General features: G+C 51.0%; 1 protein-coding gene across 1 annotated transcript; it reads left to right on the top strand.

Annotated features, from left to right (window-relative positions):
* Positions 1-20,372, top strand: TXLNA (taxilin alpha). The gene is made up of 11 exons (XM_055139060.1): positions 1-314; positions 801-984; positions 2,233-2,574; positions 5,953-6,044; positions 9,182-9,352; positions 13,691-13,885; positions 14,667-14,786; positions 14,997-15,071; positions 15,751-15,843; positions 16,085-16,180; positions 16,875-20,372. The coding sequence occupies exons 2-11, from the start codon at positions 807-809 to the stop codon at positions 17,196-17,198; spliced, it is 1,686 nt and encodes a 561-aa protein (XP_054995035.1). The 5' UTR covers positions 1-314; positions 801-806; the 3' UTR covers positions 17,199-20,372.
* The last annotated feature ends 716 nt before the right edge of the window (positions 20,373-21,088 follow it).

The following is a 21,088-nucleotide window of genomic DNA, read 5'->3' as shown; positions in this document are numbered from 1 at the left end:
CAGGAGAGAGCCTGACGCGGCTGCTTGTGCAGAGTGATTGGTTCCTGCCGGGCCTCCGGGGGGATCCGGCTCCGACTTCCTGTTGCATCTTGGGAGCGGGCGCCAGCCCGGATACCTACCCGGAGGGCCGCGCAGCCCGTCCTGCCCCGCCTCCCGGGCGCCCCCGCCTCCGAGGCCGCCTCGCTCCGTCCTTCCCGGCAAGCCCCGCGCCAGCGCTGCCCACTGATTGGCTGCGGCGCGAGCAGCCGCTCTGCCGCAGCGGTTACCCCGGGTTTCCGGTGCGAGGCCAGAGCCGTCTGCGCGTCGGCACTGAGGTACGTACCGCGGCGGCGAGGGGGACGAGGCGGCCGGAGGGTCCGTGGGCCTGGACACTTTCGGACATTGAGGGGAATCCCGCCGATTGCACGCGAGGGCGAGGGCCGGGGCGGCGGGGCTGCGCCTGTGCGCATGCGCGGCCGCGCGGCTGAGGCACGCGGGCCCCGGGTGGGTGCGCGCGCGCGCGCGCGCCGAGAGGCCCACGTGGGGGGCGGGGGAGGGACCGAGGCGCGCGGCCCGCCACGTCAGTGTCGGCCCGGGGCCGGGCGCCGGTCGGCCCGCGGGGGGCGGGCGGGCGGGGACGTGCTTTCGCGGAGGAAGGAGGCCGCTCCTCTCGCACCCCTGCAGAAAAGGCTCCGCACAGCGGACCCAGCCGGCCTCCAGCTAGCTGTGGGGCGCCCCCGGCACGGGGGTGCTGGGTCCGGGGGCACGAGCAAGTGTGAGCGTTTCTGAAGGGTCCGCCTCCTCTCCACCTCGCGTTGCAGGCCGCGATGAAGAACCAGGACAAGAAGAACGGGGCCGCCAAGCACGCGAACAACTCTTCCCATGCGAAAGGCCACCCTGGGCAGCCCGAAGCCGGACCGGAGGGAGGCCCCGGGCGAGCCGGCCAGGCCGCCGCTGCCTCCGACGCAGAAGGTTCCAGCAGCCGGGCTCCAGCGAAGACGGAGGGTGTGTGCCAGGCCCCGGACGGCCGGCCGGGCGGGAGAGGCCAAGGCCACGGCCATGGGCGTCCCGAGGGTGGGGGTCGGTCAAGTGAGCACCCCAGTCAGCGGCCGGAGCTTGGGAGCGTCTCACCTGTGGTGGCAGCCCTTCACCGCGAGGCAGTGTGAGGCGTGTGGCAAAAGTTTGCAAACCTGGGCTTGGGCCAGAGTGATGGTACTTGCCTGGCACATAGCCAGGGATGGCTTGATCCCAGGCATCACATATAGTCCTGAGCCCACCAGGACCGATCCCTGAGCACCTCAGGTTGTGTGTGGACCAAACACAAAAGACCAAAACCCTGGACTCAGCTGGCATGATTAAGGGGGGGCTGGGTAGGGCACACCTAGAGATGCTCAGGAGCTACTCCCAGCCGAGTGCAGTGCCAGTGAAGGATCCTGGGCCTCCTGCATGCAAAGCCTGCCCTCCAGCCCTCCACTGACACACGGCAAAAGTTGGGGGAAAGGAAAAGAGGGTGGCCTAGATGTTCAACTGCTATTTGCCATCCCTGTGTGCTGAATGTTTTACTCCTCCCACCACCCCCCCACACACACTTTGAATTTTGGCTCATAGCTGCAGTGCAGGGAGGAGATGGGTTACTCCTCGTTATTGCTGAGAGGTTACTGCTTGCTCTGGCATTGAACCCTGGGCTGCTGCATGCAAAATATGAACATCAGCCCTGATCTTTGTTTGGTTTTGGTCCCCACCCGGTAGTACTCTGGGCTTACTCCTTGCTCTATGCTCAGGGGTCACTCCTAGTAAAGAGGACCACATGTGGTACTGGGAATTGATATTGGATTGGCCATATGTAATCCAAGTGCCTTACCTCCTGTACTACCCTCTCCAACCCCTGATTTATTTTCTTAACTATCAGGGGCGGGTTGGGGGGAGGGAGGATTGGGGGGTTTTGCTTTTAGACCTTGGTTGGCAGTGCTCAGTGCCCAGTGTCTGCATTCTGGCATCACTCCCGGTGGACTTGGGGAACTATATGTGGTGCCAGGGATTAAGCCTGGGTTGGCTGCATACAGGGGAAGCACCCTGCCCACCGTAGGGTGTGGCTCAGTGGTGAAGCACATGCTTGCCTCTGTTCTGTCCCTGGCACCACAAAAAGAAATGTGAGGCAACATTTAACCCAAACAAGTAAGTTCAGACTAGAAAAATTTCACCCACTGGTCTAGCTTAACGTAATTTTCACTGCCTCTTGTTCTCTGCTGTAAGGAGCCCAAGTCAAAGCTGCTCAAGCTGGGGCTCTCCGTGATGTCTCCGAGGAGCTGAGCCGCCAGCTGGAAGACATCTTGAGTACATACTGCGTAGACAACAATCAGGGGGGCCCAGCTGAGGATGGGGCACATGGTGAACCCACTGAACCTGAAGATACAGAGAAGTCCCGGGCTTATGCCTCAAGGAATGGCGAGCCTGAGGCAGAGACCCCAGTTGTCATCAATGGTGAGAAGGAACCCTCCAAGGGGGAGGCAGGCCCAGAAGAGATCCGGGCAAGTGATGAGGTTGGAGACCGCAATCACCGAAGGCCACAGGAAAAGAAGAAAGCCAAGGGTCTGGGTAAGCAGAGGGCAGCTAGTGAGGGAGGGAGGTTTAGACCTTGACATTCATTGGATGAGTCTGTTCTTGCAGAATTCTACTCCCCAGGGGAGTCACACTGTTTTAAACAGTCAGGGTTCTGGACTTGGGACATCACTCAACTGTTGAGCACTTGTTCTGTTTGTGTGAGGCCCTGGGTTCTCTTCCCCCCACCACATGATCCCTCAGACACTACCGGGAGCAAGCACCAAGCTGAGAATAGCCCCTAAGCACAGCCAGGGTTATGGGACCTTAGCATTAGAAGCTCCAGAGAAACAAGTGAGAATTGAAATGCAGCCTACTCTCTGAGATAAGAAGGGTCATATAATTATGGGCCCTGTACCAACCAGTATGATTTCTGGCTGTGACTTTGGCTAACACTCTTTGCTCCCTGGTCTTTAGTTTCCACTTCCTTTTGATAAGAGAATTAGACTAGACCAGGTAAGCCCAGGTAGCCTAGGATTCCTATGAGGACCAAGAGAGGGGAGGACTTGGTTCATAGGGTTGAGAATCACTAGGTCTGGCAAGCTAATAACACAGGTTAAAGTATAATCAGCCATCCTTTGAAGAAGATGCCTCTGGGACAACTCCCATCTCAGAACTCAAGGGTCTCTCTCAGTAGGAGGTCATGCAGTATAGGCTTCCCTCATGCGAATCATGCACTCTAGCCCATTGAGTCAATCCCTGGACCCATTTTTTGTTAAGGAAAGGCAGAAGTCTGGAGTTACATAAAATCTTTAGATGTTTTATTACTGTGGTATGGGCCGGGGTGGGGTAGGGGGAGGAGGTGCAGGTGGGTTGGGCCATACCAGCTATGCTCAGGAATTACATCTGGTGATGCTCAGGGGATAGAACCTGGGTCAGCTGTGTGCAAGGCACCTTATCTCTACTATCTCTCAAGCCCTTCTCTAGGTATTTAATAAGTTTTTTGTTTGTTTGTTTGGGTGCCATATCGGACGGTACTTGGGGCTTATTCCTGGCATGTGCTTAGGGGTCATTTTACTGGGGTTCAGGAAACCCCATGGGGTCTCATGGATAGAACCCAGGTTGGCAGGCACTGTTTCCATGGTACTACCTCTGCAGCCCCTAAGAGAAGCCATCTGTGTGTTGGATTTGCCTTGTTTGCCGAATCAATCAGCAACTCTTGACAGTTGCTGATTGATGTTTGTCTCCAGGCCTAACACTTCAGGGCCCTGGTTTTGGGATATGTACAGCTAGGTGACAGGCATAGACAGTGGGAAGAAAGTTATGGGGGTTGGGGAGTAATGTGTATAAAAGAAACCAAGTCATTGTGAACTGAGCTAAAATATTAGAAACCCAAAACCGCGCGGCTATCGCGGCCGCGCGGACTCAAAGTCTTCACTTTTACCAAGGAAGAGAAATTATTAGATGATGCTTATTCAGCAGGCCTGATTGTTGGGAAAAATTTCCAATCAACAATAGTGAGTTCTGTATGGAAATATGAAATGTACTCAATATATAGAGAGAATAATGGGAATATCATTAGCTACTTAGATGGGGGGGTGGGGTGGGAGGGGGGTGTATTGGGGTTCTTGGTGGTGGAACGGGTGCACTGGTGAAGGGATGGTGGTTTAATCAGTATTTGACTGTGACTTAAACCTGAAAGCTTTGTATTTTTTTTCTTGTTTTCACGGTGGTTCAATAAAATATTTCTTTAAAAAAAAAAAAAAGAAAAGAAACCAAGTCAGGGGGCCAGTGTGATAGTACAGCGGGTAGGTGTTCGTGTTGCACACAGCTGGCCCAGGTTCGATCCCTGGCATCCCATATAGTCCCCCGAGCACCTCCAGGACTAATTCCTGAGTGCAGAGCCAGGAGTAACCCCTGAGCATTGCTGGGGGTGACCCCCCCCTCCCAAAAAAAAAAGGAAAGAAACCTGGTTGAGCCTGGAGTTATGGTATAACCGGTACAGCATTTACCTTGTTTACAGCTGACCCAGGTTTGATCCCTGGCATCCCATAGGGTCTCCCCATAGGATTTACTCAGTAAGAGTAAGTTACTCTTACTGCCAGGAATAACCCCCAAGCACTGCCAGGTATGACCCAGTAAAACAAAAACAAAAAACAGAAACCAAGTTAGGAGCCAGAACAATAGTATAGTGGGTAAGGCTCTGGCCTTTCATATGGCTGACCTGAGCCGTGTGCAAGGCCAGCACCCTATATGGTCCCCCGAGTCCAAAAATAAATAAAAGTTACAAAAAGAAACCAAAAATCATAGCCATGTTTTTGTCCCTTCTTGCCTACCCATTTATTGGCATCCTGTTTTGTTGTTGTTGTTGTTGTTGTGTTGGTTTTTTTGTTTGTTTTTGTGCTTTTTGGGTCACAGCCAGCAATGCTCAGGGGTTACTCCTGGCTCTGAACTTAGGAATTACTCCTGGCAGTGCTCAGCGGACCATATAGGATGCTGGGAATCGAACCCGGGTCGGCCGCATGCAAGGCAAACAACGCCCTACCCACTGTAGTATCACTCCAGCCCTTGTTGTTGTTTTTTAATTTAATTTTGTTTTTTTGATCCACACCTGGCAGTGCTCAGGAATTACTCCTGGTGGTGCTTGGGAGACCATATGGGATGCCAGGGATCAAACCCAGGTTGACCACGTGCAAGGCGAACATCCTATCTGCTGTACTATTGCTCTGAACCCTGTCATCCTAATTTAAAGGAGGATTTTGTTGTCATTTACTCTTATTACCAAATATTAGAATATATGTTCAGCTTCTACTTTACTATGGCTCTCTGTGACCTGTGTTTAGTAGTTCTCTTGGAGACCTACTCCTTTCCCTTCTGCTTTCAGCGAGGCCTTGCTTGCATGGACATTGTGGCTCTGAGCTAACAGTTGGGACAGCTTGCTCCCACCTGTGAGTAGAGTAGGCAGGTTCTTATTTCTCTCCATTAAGACATCAAGGAATTCACAGAGTTTCAGTCAATTGTTTAGTAAAGCCTTCATTGGGCCAGAGAGGTAGTACCAAGGTTAAGGCATATGCCTTGCATGTGGCTGACCCAGGCTCAATCCCCAGTACCACATATGGTCCCATGATCGCTGTCAGGAATGATTCCTGGACACCACTTGGTGTAGCATCTTCATATCATCATCATCATCAAGAATGTCTTCATTGAGTCATGTCCTCTGATGGGCAGAGGAATAGTATCAGGTTTTAGTGATAGGCAAAATTGACTTGGCCTCCAGCTCTCAGGAAGCACACAGCCTGGCAGGGAAAGCAGCCGATTCATCAAGTAGTAAGTATAGAGGAGAGCTGCCTTAAAACTGTCAAAACTGAAGTGTGGGCCCAAGAGTGGGAGAGCACTGTATAGGAGGTATTTGACTTATTTCCCTCTGCTTTATAGGCAAGGAGATCACATTGCTAATGCAGACGTTGAACACCCTGAGTACTCCAGAGGAGAAGCTGGCAGCTCTATGCAAGAAGTATGCTGAACTGGTCAGTTCTTCCCTTTCTGGCCGCCTGGCATGGGTTCAGGGGGCAGGGGCAGGTGGGTAACTTCCTGTAAAGCCTGTCAGCCTTTTCCCAGTTTGTCTAGTTGAGAGTTAGATGTCAGCCAGCCTCTTCAGCACTTAGAGAGAGGAGAAACTTCCTCTTCAGATGGTAAAGCCCTAGCTCTGGCCTGAGATCTAGGTACCATTTCCTCTCAGTCCAGTTTATCTCCCCAAAATAGGGAAGTGCACGCTCCCCTCCTTACATCATGTCTCAGGGTATCTCCTGATCTTCTTTAATTCTCAGTTCATAGAGAGATTTCCTCAGTTGTTTAAAAATGTGGCTTTGGGGTAAAGGATATGGTTTGAAGGGCTGGAGTACGTGTTTTGCGTGTAGGATGCTTGCATTCACTCCCCAGTAGTATATGGTTGTCCTCTGGGCACTGTCAGGGAATGACCCTGAGCACTGCTGGATATGGGGTGAAAAAAATTATAGTAAATAGGTGCCTAAGAGATAGTACAGTGGGTAAGGCACTTGTCTTGTATGTGGCCACCCTGGGTTCAGTCCCTGCCACCCTAAATGGTCCCTCAAGCACCACTAAGGGTGATCCCTAAGAACAGCTGAGTATGGCCCAGAAATCAACATAAGAAATACACTACTAAAAAGTAGGGCTGGAGTGATAGCTCAGCGGGTAGGGCGTTTGCCTTGCACATGGCTGATCCAGGTTCAATTCCCAGCATCCGATATGGTCCCCTGAGTACCACCAGGAGTAATTCCTGAGTGCATTGCCGGATGTGACCCAAAAAGCAAAACAAAAAATAATAATGATAATAATATCACTGGATCACTGTCATCCCATTGTTCATCAGTTTGCTCAAGTGCGCCACCAGTAACATCTCCATTCGTCCTAGCCCTGAGATTTTAGCAGCCTTTCTTCACTCGTCTTTCCCAACGGTGCCGCATTGGAGGCTCTTTCAGGGTCAGGGGAATGAGACCCATCATTGTTGCTGTTTTTGGCATATCGAATACGCCACGGGGAGCTTGCCAAGCTCTACCATGCAGGCAGGATACTCTCGGTAGTTCACCGGGTTTTCCGAGAGGAAGAACTAGACAAAAAATAATAATAATTAAAAAAAGAAAGAAATATACTATTGGGCTGGAATGATAGTACAATGGGTAGGGCATTTGTCTTGCACGCGGCCAACCCAGCTTCAATCTCTGGTGCCCTGCATTGCCGGCTATGACCCAAAAAGCCAAGAAAATTAAAAATATACTGTTTACTTTTATAAAGAGTTATACTACTTAAGTAAATAGTGAAATACTTAAAGCATTAGTTTACCCTCGTTTAATTGGGAGGCAATGTTTGGTCCATACCCAGCAGTACCAGGAACTACTCCTGGCTCTGTGCTCTGGAACTCTGTCCGTGCTCCAAGGACCAAATGTGGTGGCAAGAGATTCAAACTGGAATCATGGCCACAACAGCCTCATGTAAGACCTTACGTCCTTGACTCTCTTCTAATCTCCAATTCCTTTTTAATGTGCGTACTAAGAAAACTTTAATTGGGTAATTGTATTACATTTGTAATGTACATTGTTGGACAGGCTCATGGAAAAGAGTAGAGAAACTGTAAAGGTTGAGGTTTGATCATGATGACCTCTCAGTGTGTTGCAAGCTATAACGCCCAAAAGTAGAGAGAGAGTATGGGAAATATTGTCTGCCTTAGAGGCAGGGGGAGGGGAAAGGGGAGGTATACCTGGGATATTGGTGGTGGGGAATGTGCACTGGTGGAGGGATGGGTGTTTGATCATTATGAGATTGTAACCCAAACATGAAAGCTTGTAACTATCTCACGGTGATTCAATAAAATTTAATTATTTTTTTTTAAAGGTTGAGGTATGGTCTTTGTGTAAGAGAAATTGAGTGAGGAGAGTGATGCCAGAGACATAAAATTGTCAATAATGAATAGGCCAAAGATGATCATAAGAATCGAAGGGAAGGGCTGGAGTGATAACACAGCGGGTAGGGCGTTTGCCTTGCATGCGGCTGACCCAGGTTCAATTCCCAGCATCCCATATGGTCCCCAAGCACTGCCAAGAGTAATTCTTGAGTGCAGAGCCAGGAGTAACCCCTATGCATCACCGGGTGTGACCCAAAAAGAAAAAAAAAATAAAATAACTTTAAAAAAAAAAAAGAATCGAAGGGAAACAAAATGATGATCCAAGGACCCTGCAAGGACTTAAGTGGTAGAGCACATACCCAGTGCTGGCACAGCCCTATCTTCCATCCCTGGCACCTCATCATAGCCTTCTCTGTCACCATCACATGTGGCCCTGGGTACTCCTGTGTATCAGACTGGTAGCTGATTCTGCTGGGGCAAGCATTGTAAGAAGTAGCTCCAGACCCACAAATTGCTGTTTGTGACCCTTACGGAAGTATAAGAGCATGGCAAACAAGTGGTAAATCTTGGTAGTACTGGGCAAGACAAGTGTTTGCTGAATACAAGGAGGGTAGCAACAGCTCTTGTCTGAGAGTTTGAGTGTTCTGAAAGTCTTGAGAAGTTCCTTTTGGAGGCTGGAGCAATAGTACAGCAGGTGGGGCACTTGTCTTGCATGTGGCTTACCTAGGTTCAATTCCCAGCATCCTATATGGTTGCTGAAATCAGAGCCAGGAGTAACCCTTGAGCACTGCTGGGTGTGGCCCAGACACCAAAAAAAAAAGAGAAAGCGTTCTTTCTGGGTCAGAGCTGTAGAGAATTGGGATCCTTGGGCTTTATGACCTGTTTGTCCTGTCTGTGTGTGTCTCTGTGTCCCAGGGTGGGGCTCTCTGGGTTATTGGGCAAAACAAAAAGGGGGAACGTAGGGCTGGAGAAATAGTACAGTGGTTAATGTGCTTGCCTTGCCTCACCTCTCACCAACCCCAGTCCAATTCCTAGCACCAAACATGGTCTCCTGAGGAGTACATGGTCTCCCTCCAATAAAGGGAGGGAGTGAGTGTATAAGAGCCCTCCAACAGTCTAGCCAGAGCTGTTATATCTAGACTCAGGATCAAGGGAGTTGGGTGTCAGATCATCACAGGGGACACCCCCACTTCGGGGTGGGTGATAAACTCCACCCAAAGGCTTAAGGCTCTCTCTGGTCACCAGCTGGAAGAGCACCGGAACTCGCAGAAGCAGATGAAGCTCCTACAGAAGAAGCAGAGCCAGCTGGTGCAGGAGAAGGACCACCTGCGTGGTGAGCACAGCAAGGCCATCTTGGCCCGGAGCAAGTTGGAGAGCCTGTGCCGAGAGTTGCAGCGCCACAACCGCTCCCTCAAGGTAGGCCTTATGGCTGCTCTTCAGTCTGTTGTTTTTTTTTGGGGGGGGGGGGGTGTCACACCCAGCAATGCTCAGGGGTTACTCCTGGCTCTGTACTCAGAAATTACTCCTAGCAGTGCTCGGGGGACCATATGAGATGCTGGGAATCTAACCTGGGTCAGCCACGTGCAAGGCAAACAACATACCCTACTCCAGCCCTGCCAGTCGGTGGTTTTTGGTGGGCTCACCCCCTTAAAATATCTGCAATGGGGGCAGAGAGATGAGGCTCTTGCCTTGCATGTGACTGGCCTGGGTTCAACCCCCAGCATCCCATATAGTCCCCCAAGCACCACCAGGAGTAATTTCTGAGTGCAGAGCCAGGAGTAACCCCTGAGCATCGTCAGATGTGGCCCAAAGACTTTAAAGAGGGGTGTGTGGGGGCAGGGGTAGTTGACCTGGGTTCACAACACAGTGCCCTAAGGGGCCAGAGCTATAATCCAGAGGGTAGAGCGGTTGCCTTGCATGTGGCCCACCTGGCTTTGATCCCCACCATCCCATATGGTTCCTGGAGTCTCACTAGGAGTAATTCTGAAGCACAGAACCTGACATAAGCCCTGAGTGCTGCTGGGTAGAGTCCCACCACCTCCCTACCTCACTCCCCCCACCTCCCCCCAAAAAAAAAAAAAAAACAGTGCCCTGAGCATCACTGGTTATGACCCCAAAAAGTAGTTTGGGAGGCTAGAAAGTAGTTCAGCAGTCTAGAATTGGATTTGTGTGCTTTGCATGTAGGAGATTCTGTGTCCACTCTCCAAAACCCTGGTACCACCACTCCCCCAAATACTACATCAGGAGTAGCACCCCCACCCTACCTCCACAAGTAAGCACTGAACATAATAGGTGTTCAATGCTTAAATATGTATGTATATATATGTGTGTGTGTGTGTATATATATATATGTGTATATATATATATATTTTTTTTTTCCCCTCAAAAATACTCTGCCTAAGGGGCTGGAGCGATAGCAATGGGTGCACATTTGCCTTGCACATGGCCGACCCAGGTTCGATTCCCAGCATCCCATATGGTCCCCTGAGCACCACCAGGAGTAATTCCTGAGTGCAAAGTCAGGAGTAACCCCTGTGCATGGCCGGGTGTGACCCAAAAAGGAAAAAAAAACTGCCTAAGTTGTAAACACTGAACATTACCTGCCTTAGATGAAGGCTGAAGTGTTCAGAGACTCCTAAACACAAGACTGAGATTGTTCTCAGGATACTTCAGGGAAGCCAGATTCCAGGGCTGACAAGCCACTCTTCTCCCACGTAATCAGTTAGGAATGCTGAACTTTAAAACTTTGACCCAAGGAGGTGCCGCTCAAAGGACATGAGTCCTTGCCCTGCATGCACTTGGTCCCATGTTAGGTCTTCAGCACCTCCCTTGAAGTGCAGGGTATGTCCCTGTAGCTTCCTGCACTGTACTCTCTGGCTGCAGATACCAAGTCTAAAAGAATTTGTGGGGGGGTGGGGGGTTGGACCCAGTAGTACTCAGGGTTTACCTCTTGCTCTGTCATGCATGGCTCAGGGAAACAGGGCTTACCATGCCCAAGCACCACGCCCCTGCTACCGCTGAACGCAGCTTAGTGGTGCTGTTGAGAGGGTGGGGAGGGGCAGGTGGTGTGGTGGGCACCTGGCTGTGTTCTGGGATTGCTCCTGGCAGGGCTCAGGGAATCATGTGGAACTAGGGATTGAAACTGGGTCAGCCACATGTGCTGACATGTGCCCTACCTGCAGTACTATATGACCTTTCCCTGAGCACTTGTTGGGAGGCTGTCAGACAGCAGGACTAGTGAGTATGTGGTATTTTGCAACATGCTTTGTTCATTATTAATTTGCCTTTAAAACAATACAGATTTAGGGCTGGAGAGATAGCATGAAGTTAAGGTACTTGTCTTTCATGCAGCCAATCCCATTTTGGATCCTGGTACTTCATATAGTCTCCTGAGCACAAAACCAGGTGTAGAGTACTGAACACAACTTGACGTGGCCCCAAAGCACTAAGTAAAACATTGCAGATTTGAGGCCAGAGCAGTAGTACGTAGGATAGGTTGCTTGCCTTGCACAAGGTTGAGAGACCTGGGTTAGAGTCCTGATGCTTTATAAGTTCCCTCAATCCCACCAAGAGTGGTCCTTGAGCACAAACCCTGAGCACCTCCAAACCCTGTGCCCCTCAAGAATTACAGGCTTGGGGCTGGAGTGATAGTATAGCAGGTAGGGCATTTGCCTTGCAGATGGCTGACCAAGGTTCAATTTCCAACATCTCATTTGGTCCCCTGAGCACTGCCAGGGGTAATTCCTGAGTGCAGAGTCAGGTGTGACCCAAAAAGCCAAAAAAGAGAGAGTGAGAGACGTTTGTTTGTTTGTTTGTTTATTTTTATAAAGTAGTTCACAGTATTTGATTACATTTATTAGTCTAACACCAATTCCACCACCAAGTTTGTTGGTTTTTAGCAACAGTGCTCAAGGGTTACCTCTGGCTATGCACTCAGGACCATATGAGAGGACATCGAGGATTGACTGCATGCAAGGCAAACACCCTATCCACTATACTATCTCTCCAGCTCCCTCAAAAGTACAGATTTGATATTTGTTTAATGTGAGTGATTCAGGGATAACAATTGTGTAATAAATCAGATGCTGAGAGATAGTCAAAAGGCTAGAGGGAATGCTTTGCATGAGGGACTCTATAAAGTTTCATTTTTTGCACCATTAGCTGTGTCCCACCCCATCCAAAAAAAATCTAGTTCATGTATTTTAAGTCATTTCAAGTTTTTCACTGTCACATATGTAAAGTAGCACTGTAGCACTGTCACTGTATCACTATCATCTGGGTGTGACCCAGAAAGCGGAAAAAAAAGTTAGGAACAATATGTATTCCTGGCAAATTGCAGAGGGTTAATCTTTTTGTTTGTCTGTTTCCTTTGGGGGTCACACCCAGAGATACTCAGGGTTACTCCTGACTCTGTACTCAGGAAACACTCCTCGCAGTGCTCAGGGGACCATATCAGATGCTGGGGATCAAACCCAGGCTTTGCAAGGCAAACGCTCTACCCGATGTATATTGCTCCATTGCTCCGTGTTTGTTTTTGTTTCGGGGGCCACATCTGGCAATGTTTAGGGATTATTCTGGGCTCTGTACTTGGGAATTACTCCTTGTGGTGCTGGGGACCACATGTGATAGCAGGGATCAAACCAGCATGCGCCAGCCCCACATAGGATTAATTTTAGGAGTAGAGTGATGAGGTTATTTTTGGGTCAGATGACTGCTCAGGGCTGGTCCTGGCTCTGTGCTCACGAGTGACCCTTGGTGGCTCTTGGGGCACCATATCTAGTGCCAGGTATACAAACCAGGCTTGTCTGGATGTCGGGCAAGTGTCTTAACCCGTTTTCTCTCCTGCCCCAAAGAGTATGCAAATTTTTTATTTTTTGGCTCGGGGATTAAAATTATCAGTACTCAGGGCTTAATCCTGACTGTGTTCTCAGAGCTGAATCCTGGCAGGGCTCGGGGTCCATATTTGTTTTTGGGGATTGAACCCAGGTAGGCCACATACAAGGCAAGTGCCCTACCTGCTATATTATCTCTTGGCCTTTTTAATACACTGTCATCCCATTGCTCATCGATTTGCTCGAGCGGGCACCAGTAACGTCTCTCATTGAGAGACTTATTGTTACTGTTTTTGGCATATCTAATACGCATGGGTAGCTTGCCAGGCTCTGCCCGTGCAGGCTCAGTACTCTCGGTAGCTTGCCGGGCTCTCTGAGAGGGGTAGAGGAATCGATCACAGGTTGACCGCATGAAAGGCGAAAGCCCAACCGCTGTGCTATCGCTATGTATAGATATAAATTGCCAGATTGCCTCTATCAACAGTGCTTATCTCATTCAGCACAATCTTATTAGCTACATTTTAAACACTGGAGTAGAATGTGGTGGAGGAATGATAGGAAAGAAAGATACTTAGTCTGAAAACTAGAGTAGTAGCTTTAGGAGATGTAGATTGCTTTACATGTAAGGACCTGAGAAAGCACCGAGCTAGGAATAGCCCGAGTGTGACAGAACAAGCAGAAGACTATCAGAATGGCCCCTAGATGCATGGCTGAGTTTTCTAGGCAGACTCTCACAGAGTGTCACCTGATGCAGGGATTTGTTCAGAGCCTCCATTGCATAGCATGTTGGAGCCTGGCTACTGCTCACTTGGAGAGCAGGGAGATTGTTGGTCCATACTAGCCCTGGACTAGCTGAGGGATCATTGTGAGGTTGTCTCAGAGAGCACTGGATAATGGAACTGGGGCTGGCTTCTCTGCCCAGGAAGAAGGTGTGCAGCGAGCCCGGGAGGAAGAGGAGAAACGCAAGGAAGTGACTTCACACTTCCAGATGACACTGAATGACATCCAGCTACAGATGGAACAACACAATGAGCGCAATTCCAAGCTGCGCCAAGAGAACATGGAGCTGGCCGAGAGGCTCAAGAAGCTGATCGAGCAGTATGAGCTGCGGGAAGAGGTTTGTGTCATGGCCAGCCAGGAGATTGTGGCATTCCCTGGGGTGAAGAGCTCTAGGGGGCCAGCCTCGGAACATGTTTGGCACACTCCATCCTCTTCTTTCTCTTCCTTCCTTGGGAATGGATTAATGTTCCTCATAAAACTGGGGCAAAGAAACATATCTAGGATTGAAGCACTATAGTGCTTTGTCTGGAGTATTTTCTGAAATTAGGACTGAGGGTGCTTCTTAGGTTTGGGGCCACACCTGCAGGTGCTCAGGACTTCCTCCTAGCTCTGCCCTAAGGATCACTCCTGGCATGCTCAGGAGACCACATGGGATGCCAGGGACTAAACTAGGGTTGGCCACATGCAACACAAGTGCCCTACCCAGTGTACTATCACTCCAGCTCCCCTATATTCTCTTTAGCCCTCGTTGTTTTGTCTGGTTTGGGGGCCACACCTGTCGGTGCTCAGGGGCTGCTCCTGGCTCTGCACTCAGGATCACTCCTGGCAGTACTCAGGAGACCTGGTGAATGCCAGAATCAAACCCAGGTCTGTCGTGTGCAAGACAAATGCCCTTCCTGCTATACCCCTCGCTCTGGCCCTCTGTAGTCCTTGTTTCTTTAACTTCCTGGGTGCTGATTTCATCTGGAAACGATCCCCTCTTCTCCCCCATCACTGACTCAGTCTGAGACCAGTCAGGTGAGATTGGCAAGTCTTCCCGTGAGGCCCAGCGGCTCCTCACCCTCGTGGGAAGGCCCTGCCCAGGTGCAGGGAAGAGCTGATGTTGTGCTTTCCTGCAGCACATCGACAAAGTCTTCAAACACAAGGACCTGCAGCAGCAGCTTGTGGATGCCAAGCTCCAGCAGGCCCAGGAGATGCTGAAGGAGGCAGAGGAGAGGCACCAGCGGGAGAAAGATTTTGTGAGGCTCACTCAAGGGGACTGGGGTGGGGGACTCGGGGAGGGGAGGGGACTGGGGACAGATAGCTGCCTGGCCAGACCAGGGCACTGCTTCCTCAAACCCAAGACTAAGAGCAGGAAGCCTCAGTGGATTCTAGTGCTCGTAGCTTGAAATAAGCCAAGCACAGCCCTTCAGGGTTTCTGACAAGTCGGGGTCCTATCTTGGAAATAGCTCCTCAAAGAGGCTGTGGAGTCCCAGAGGATGTGTGAGCTGATGAAGCAACAGGAGAACCACTTGAAGCAGCAGGTGAGACCGTGTGTAGCCTGGCCCTGGGCCCCTCCTGGGAGGGAAATGGGACCCTCGTTCTAGGACCACCTTGACTGACTGCTGTGTGACCTTGCTGAGACTTTGTTTTCTCTGGACCCGCCCAGCACCTCACCTGTGTGGTGGTGACCAGGTGGCTAGGTGAGCTTGGAGGACTTCCTTCCTAGTCGGAAGTGTTGAGCTGCTTGTGAGAGGTGGGGACAGAATGAGTGTTTTAATTTTTGCTTTTTTGGCTATTCGGGTTTGTTTGTTTTGGTGCTATACCCAGCAGTGCTGAGGGCTACTCCCAGTGGGACTGGTGATCAAACCCAGGGTTCTTACTTGCAAAGTGCACACTCCAGCCCTATGAGCTGTCACCCCAGCCCAAGAACGGGTATGTTTAATCATGTAAATTATATTGAATTCCAGACGCAAAGTTCCAAAACAACATTAAGGCATACTAAGTGTTCCCAGACTCTGCTTTCTGATCTTTTTAATTACCTTTTTAATTTAATCTTTTTAATTGCCTTCTTTCAACTACATAGATTTGTTTTGTTTTGAAGAGAAAAGGTTTTTCAGTACTATTGTTGGGTCAAAGGGCCAAGGTTGGTTCTGAGTGTAGTGACCAAATGTGCTTCCCAAAGAAGCCAAATCTCATCTTGTGACCTTCTTTCTTACTCAGCTTGCCTTGTACACAGAGAAGTTTGAGGAGTTCCAAAACACACTCTCCAAAAGCAGTGAGGTGTTCACCACATTCAAACAGGAGATGGAAAAGGTAACACTGGGTGAACAACGGGCTGACCTGCCCCGTACCCAAAGTATCTCCTGGGCCACTAAACTTGGTGCCAACAGGGGGCTATAAGGAGGGATCACGTCCTTCCCTGTTTTGAGAGGGACATTTAACCCAAAGTGGCACAGAGACATTCACTGCCCCATGATATTTTGTTCTCTTGGGGACAGATGCACAGCCAGCAGGGCCCCTGACCATTCATTTCCCTTTTTGTCACGTGATGCAGATGACTAAGAAGATTAAGAAGCTGGAGAAAGAAACCACAATGTACCGGTCTCGGTGGGAGAGCAGCAATAAGGCGCTACTGGAGATGGCCGAAGAGGTGGGTGCTTAAATGTAGTAGTTCAGCTACCCATCTGTGATGCTGCTAGCATGGGGTGTCACGGTGGTTCATATGAGTGTCTTTCCAAGTGCAAAGGCACTGCCAGCTATCTTCCTGCAGCAGTGGTTGAGCTTGGTGACAGATTGGCAATGGGAATAAAAAGAACAAATGAAGGTAATGAGAAAGCAGGATGAGCTTGTGGGCTGGCGATTCATTTTCCAGGTGATGGGCTTTTGTGGTGTGGGGAGATCTCCTAAGTTGAAGTTAACAGACAAGGAGATGAATTCAAAAGGCACAAATTTGCCCAAGTCATCTGGTAGTGAAAGGAAGGACATTCCCAAATCAAGACCTTCTCTGTTCCCCAAGTTGTCTTTAAAATAAAACAGGGCCAGGGCTGGAGAGATAGCACAGCGGGTAGGGCGTTTGCCTTGCACACGGCCGACCCGGGTTCGAATCCCAGCATCCCATATGGTCCCCCTGAGCACCGCCAGGGGTAATTCCTGAGTGCATGAGCCAGGAATGACCCCTGTGCATTGCCGGGTGTGACCCAAAAAGCAAAAAAATAAAATAAAATAAAACAGGGCCAGAAGGGGCAGCTTTCCACTTTGGTCTCCCAGCATGGCCAGTTTTCTCCATATTGGGGTGGGGAGGAGGGCCAGTACATGGCAATGAAAAGCCCCATTTCTCTCCCTAGAAAACACTCCGGGACAAAGAGCTGGAGGGCCTGCAAGTGAAAATACAGCGGTTGGAGAAGCTATGCCGGGCGCTGCAAACAGAGCGCAATGACCTGAACAAGAGGGTACAGGACTTGAGTGCGGGGGTCCAGGGCCCTCTCACAGACAGCCCTGAACAAAGGTCAGAGGCTGCCACTGCCTCCAAGGAGCAGGGTGTTGAGGGGCCTGGGGCCCAAGCACCTAGCTCCCCAAGAGCCACGGAAGCCCCTTGCTGCCATGGAGCACCCGGCTTAGAAGCATCTGGCCGTACTAGGCCTCAGGAGCCCACCTCCACCACCGCCTAGGGAGCGTGGCCTGGGGTGTGTGCTGGGAAGGGAGCAAGCAGCCCAGCCAAGCCTGGCCCACCAAGCTCCCTCTGCTGCGCAGTGCAGCCCTCAGGTCACGCTCTGGCCTGGCCGGTGTCTGACACCTCGCAGTTTTGGATTTTCTGGGTCAGTTTTCAATACCTATGGCATAGGTGCAAGGCCACACGCGTTCTTACCTGTAAGTGTCAAGTGGGCTGACATGGGGGTGGGATGTGGACAGATGAGGTCAGTGGCTCTTCTACAAGTTTAATGGGTCTCAAAGCAGAGCTGTCCCAGTGAGCTACTGGACAAGCAACAAGCTTTTCCCTGCCTGATTTGAGACTCCTTCCTGCCCTGCAGGGCTCAAGCCAGATGACACCCTCGGGCCTTGACAATGAGCAGGACTTGGGCAACTCCAGCTCTCCAAGCTTCTCCGGAAGCTCTTTTGCTTCTCTTGACCTGGAAAAGGGAACCCCAAACAGAGCCTTGGCAGGGGCTTAGGAACAGTAACACAACTGCCCTCTGCCTCGGACTGGGCCCTGGAGAAGGTTTCTGTGTGGGATGATGTGCTGGGTGGGAGCCCCCAGGCACCACTTCCCCTGCCCTCTGGTAGTGCCAGGACCAGGCCAATGACGCTTTTCAGTAGCCTTATCATTCACAGGTGCCTCTAGCCTGCACAATGATTGACAAGAGATCACCCAAAGGCTTCTTCCAGAAGGGTTCTCTGTTCTGTTTGTCCGATCCTTTATTTTTGCACATGACAGTGTTTGTGTTGCTGATCTCCTGAGGAAGAAGGGAGAGTGCCGTAGTGGTGGTGCCTGGCTTCCTGGCTCCCAGTGCCCCACCACCCCACCTAGCACTTTGCCGTGCTGGTTCTGAGGTTTCCTGTCAGTGAACCCAGATTGTTTATAGTAACGGAAAAAAGGGTTTCTGATGGCTTTGCCACAGCTTGCCTGTGACACCTTGGGAGGTCTCCAGGCAGCCGTGCAGGCCTGTTCTTCCCTTGGCTTTATGAGTCTTCTGCTCTCTTGCTTGCACCCACGTGCATTCCTTGAGATTTGCCCTGGTTCTGTTTTGGCCTGGGGACTGGCTGCAATATGTCCCTTGCAGCATGGACAAGAATAAGACCTGGGGCTAAAAAGAGAGTACAGGGAACAGGTAAGACATCTCAACCCAGTTCAGTCCCCAGTGCCACATTTGGTCCCCACTGAACACTCTGGGTGTGGCGCAGGCCTGCCCCTTCCCCAAAGAGAAATGAAAACAATTGATTTGGTCCCAGAGAGTCAAAAGGCTGCAGATTGTGTACCTGTCCCACATTGTCCTTCCACCCCCCAGTGCCTGCTGTTCTGAACTCTTGAAGGTTCTGCTGTGGCAAACAGGCTGGCTAGGCTGTTTGCTTTTATTACTGTGCAGGGTGGTATAGGGCAGTTCTCTTGAGCAACTAAATAAGTCTTGTGTTAAGTGGGACTCTGCTGGTTTTGGAGTCAGCACCCCATCTTCAGTGGTGTGCCACAGCTTGAGTGCAGCGGCAGAGGGAGCCACAGACCAAAATGGCCAGATGGTTGATATACGTCCTTGAAGCTGCTTCATTGTCTGGCAGGCCCCTTCATTTCATATAGTTAGTCTTTGAGCCCTGAACTTCAATTCCTCAAAGAAGTAGGTTAGTGAAAAATGCTAAGAATGTCTGAATCACATTTCAGCTTAGACCAGAGATGGCAAATGAACAGCCCATCAGTTCCCTGTGGCCAACTTGTTTCCCCTCACCCCTCTCCCAAAGTCTGTCCCTGAGAGTAGAACTGTTCCCCTAGCCAGTGAGCATGAGGACCGGCATGCCGTCTTGCCTGGCTGAGACCCCATTTTCCGGTTCAACAGTCCCCGTCCTTCCAGGTACCTTTTCTGTCCCCCTCAAAAGCCTGGGTCTGGACTCATGCCAGCTGCCTCCTGCCCCAGTCAAGCCAGTTCTGCCAGGCTGGGGCACACAGGAGCTGCCAACCCCAACAGGTTTGCTGGGCTACAGAAGCACAAGGCTGCGGCAGGAGCTTTAGCTTGCTCAGCAGGAAGGCCTGCAGAGCCCCCACAGAACTGCCTCCTCACTCAGCTACCTCTTTAAAGCCCGAGGTGGGGGCAGGTCTGTTGGAGCCTCATGTGGCATGGGAGGTGACAGCTGCTCTGCATGCCAGCAGCCCCTGGAGACATCTAGTGACAGTGAGCAAGGTGGTCTCACTGGGCTAGCCTCCCAGATCTGCATGCCAGCAGCCCCTGGAGACATCTAGTGACAGTGAGCAAGGTGGTCTCACTGAGCTGGCCTCCCGGATCAGAGCCTGTACCCTTAGGGGGTCAGGATGGAGGGAGTCTCTTCCCAGTTCCAGCCAGAGCTGTACTTTCAGGCCAGGCTTTTGATGGGCACCACTTCTTCCTTTTCCTCCTCAGTGACCAAATCTTCCCACCTACAGCTGCACTGCTGCTGCTTCTGCTTTCCAAAGTCAGCCTGGACCCTGGCTGCTGCCCACCCTGCCAGGAGCCTGGGCAGATGCAGGCACGGTGGCCTGTTGGCTGGTTGCGCTAAGGCCAGTGCCTTCCCTGTGCACGTGACCTCACCTTAGGACCAAGCGCTGTGTTGGTTTCTTAGATTGCTAGCTTTTCCAGATTCCCAGGACCAGCTGGAGCCCTCTCTGCTCTGCTTGCAGATGTGTGTTCAGGATGCCCCGCCCTGAGCTCCAGAGTCAACAGCTCAGCAGCACTTTTTCTTTGTTTTCCATGAGGTTTTTGGACCATGGTGGAGCTCAGGCACTTTTCTGTAAGATGTTTTGTCTCCTAGGGTGGCTTGATCCCCTCCTCCACCTCTGTCCTGAGGCCCTGGAGCTGCCCTGCTGAGTTCATTCTCCAGCTGCTGCTCCAGCCCTCCCACCTTGCACAGCACAGAGGTGGTCACCCTGGGGCAGCCTGGCGCCTGCCTGGGGGAGGGGTGCAACCTTCTATCCCTGTAACTGCTTCCTTTAGGCCCCAGCTGGTGCCTACACTTGTTGGAAGCTGTGCTGATGGCTTTTTTTTGTTGTTATTTTGGGGGTGGGAGGTGGGGTAGTGTCTCCTTTTGGTATTCACAACAGCCAGGGACATGATTTTAATGTATTTTAAACCACATGAAATAAAAGAGTCTGTTGCCTTATTTCTCCTGACTGCCCGGTGGCTTGGTGCTTCTGACTCCTTGCTGACTTGTCCAGACCTCAAAGTGCAGCTGTGGCCACCAGCGCCCCACTGGCTCAGGACTGGCAGATGTACCTGTGCCACCTACACAAAGGTGATAAAGTGGTCACATTCATGGGACTGACAGACTGTTCACTCCTCCAATAATCAATTCATTGATCAGTACTTGTTGATTAATGGGGAGGAAGGTGGGGTTTTTTTCCCTTTAGGAGGTCCACACCCAGTCGAGTTCAGTGGCTGCTCCAGCACGAAGCTTGGGTGCTTGGGGGTTGTTCCTGCATGTTGGGCCAGTGGTGCCAGAATTGAACCTGAGCCTCCTCATAGAACAAGCGTACTCCAAGAGGGGAGCCTTCCCTCAGTGTTGGCTTGCTTTATATGTGTTACCAGAGATGGAATGGAATTCTGCCTCACATGTGCAAAGCATACATCCTTCCACTGGACCCTCAAAAGGCATTTGTCTTATAAACAGCTGGTCTTGGTACAATCTAGTGTTACATGCAATCCCCTGAACACTGCCAGGAGTGATCCCTGAGCACCTCCCAAGGTTGAGCTTACTCATTAAAAAGGCACTTTCAGGGGCTGGAGCCATAGCACAGCAGGTGGGGTGTTTGCCTTGCACGCGGCCGACCCGGGTTCTAATCCCAGCATCCCATATGGTCCCCTGAGCACCGCCAGGGGTAATTCCT

This window comes from Sorex araneus, chromosome 5 (genome assembly GCF_027595985.1).
Source record: "Sorex araneus isolate mSorAra2 chromosome 5, mSorAra2.pri, whole genome shotgun sequence".
Taxonomy (NCBI): Eukaryota; Metazoa; Chordata; class Mammalia; order Eulipotyphla; family Soricidae; genus Sorex; species Sorex araneus.
This window is presented reverse-complemented; position numbering and strand designations above follow the sequence as displayed.

Excerpts from the sequence above, each read along its gene's own strand:
- TXLNA (XM_055139060.1), top strand. The coding sequence starts at position 807 with ATGAAGAACCAGGACAAGAAGAACGGGGCCGCCAAGCACGCGAACAAC. Across the intron at positions 985-2,232 it reads GGCTCCAGCGAAGACGGAGG|GAGCCCAAGTCAAAGCTGCT; the intron begins GTGTGTGCCAGG and ends CTCTGCTGTAAG. Across the intron at positions 15,844-16,084 it reads TCAAACAGGAGATGGAAAAG|ATGACTAAGAAGATTAAGAA; the intron begins GTAACACTGGGT and ends CACGTGATGCAG.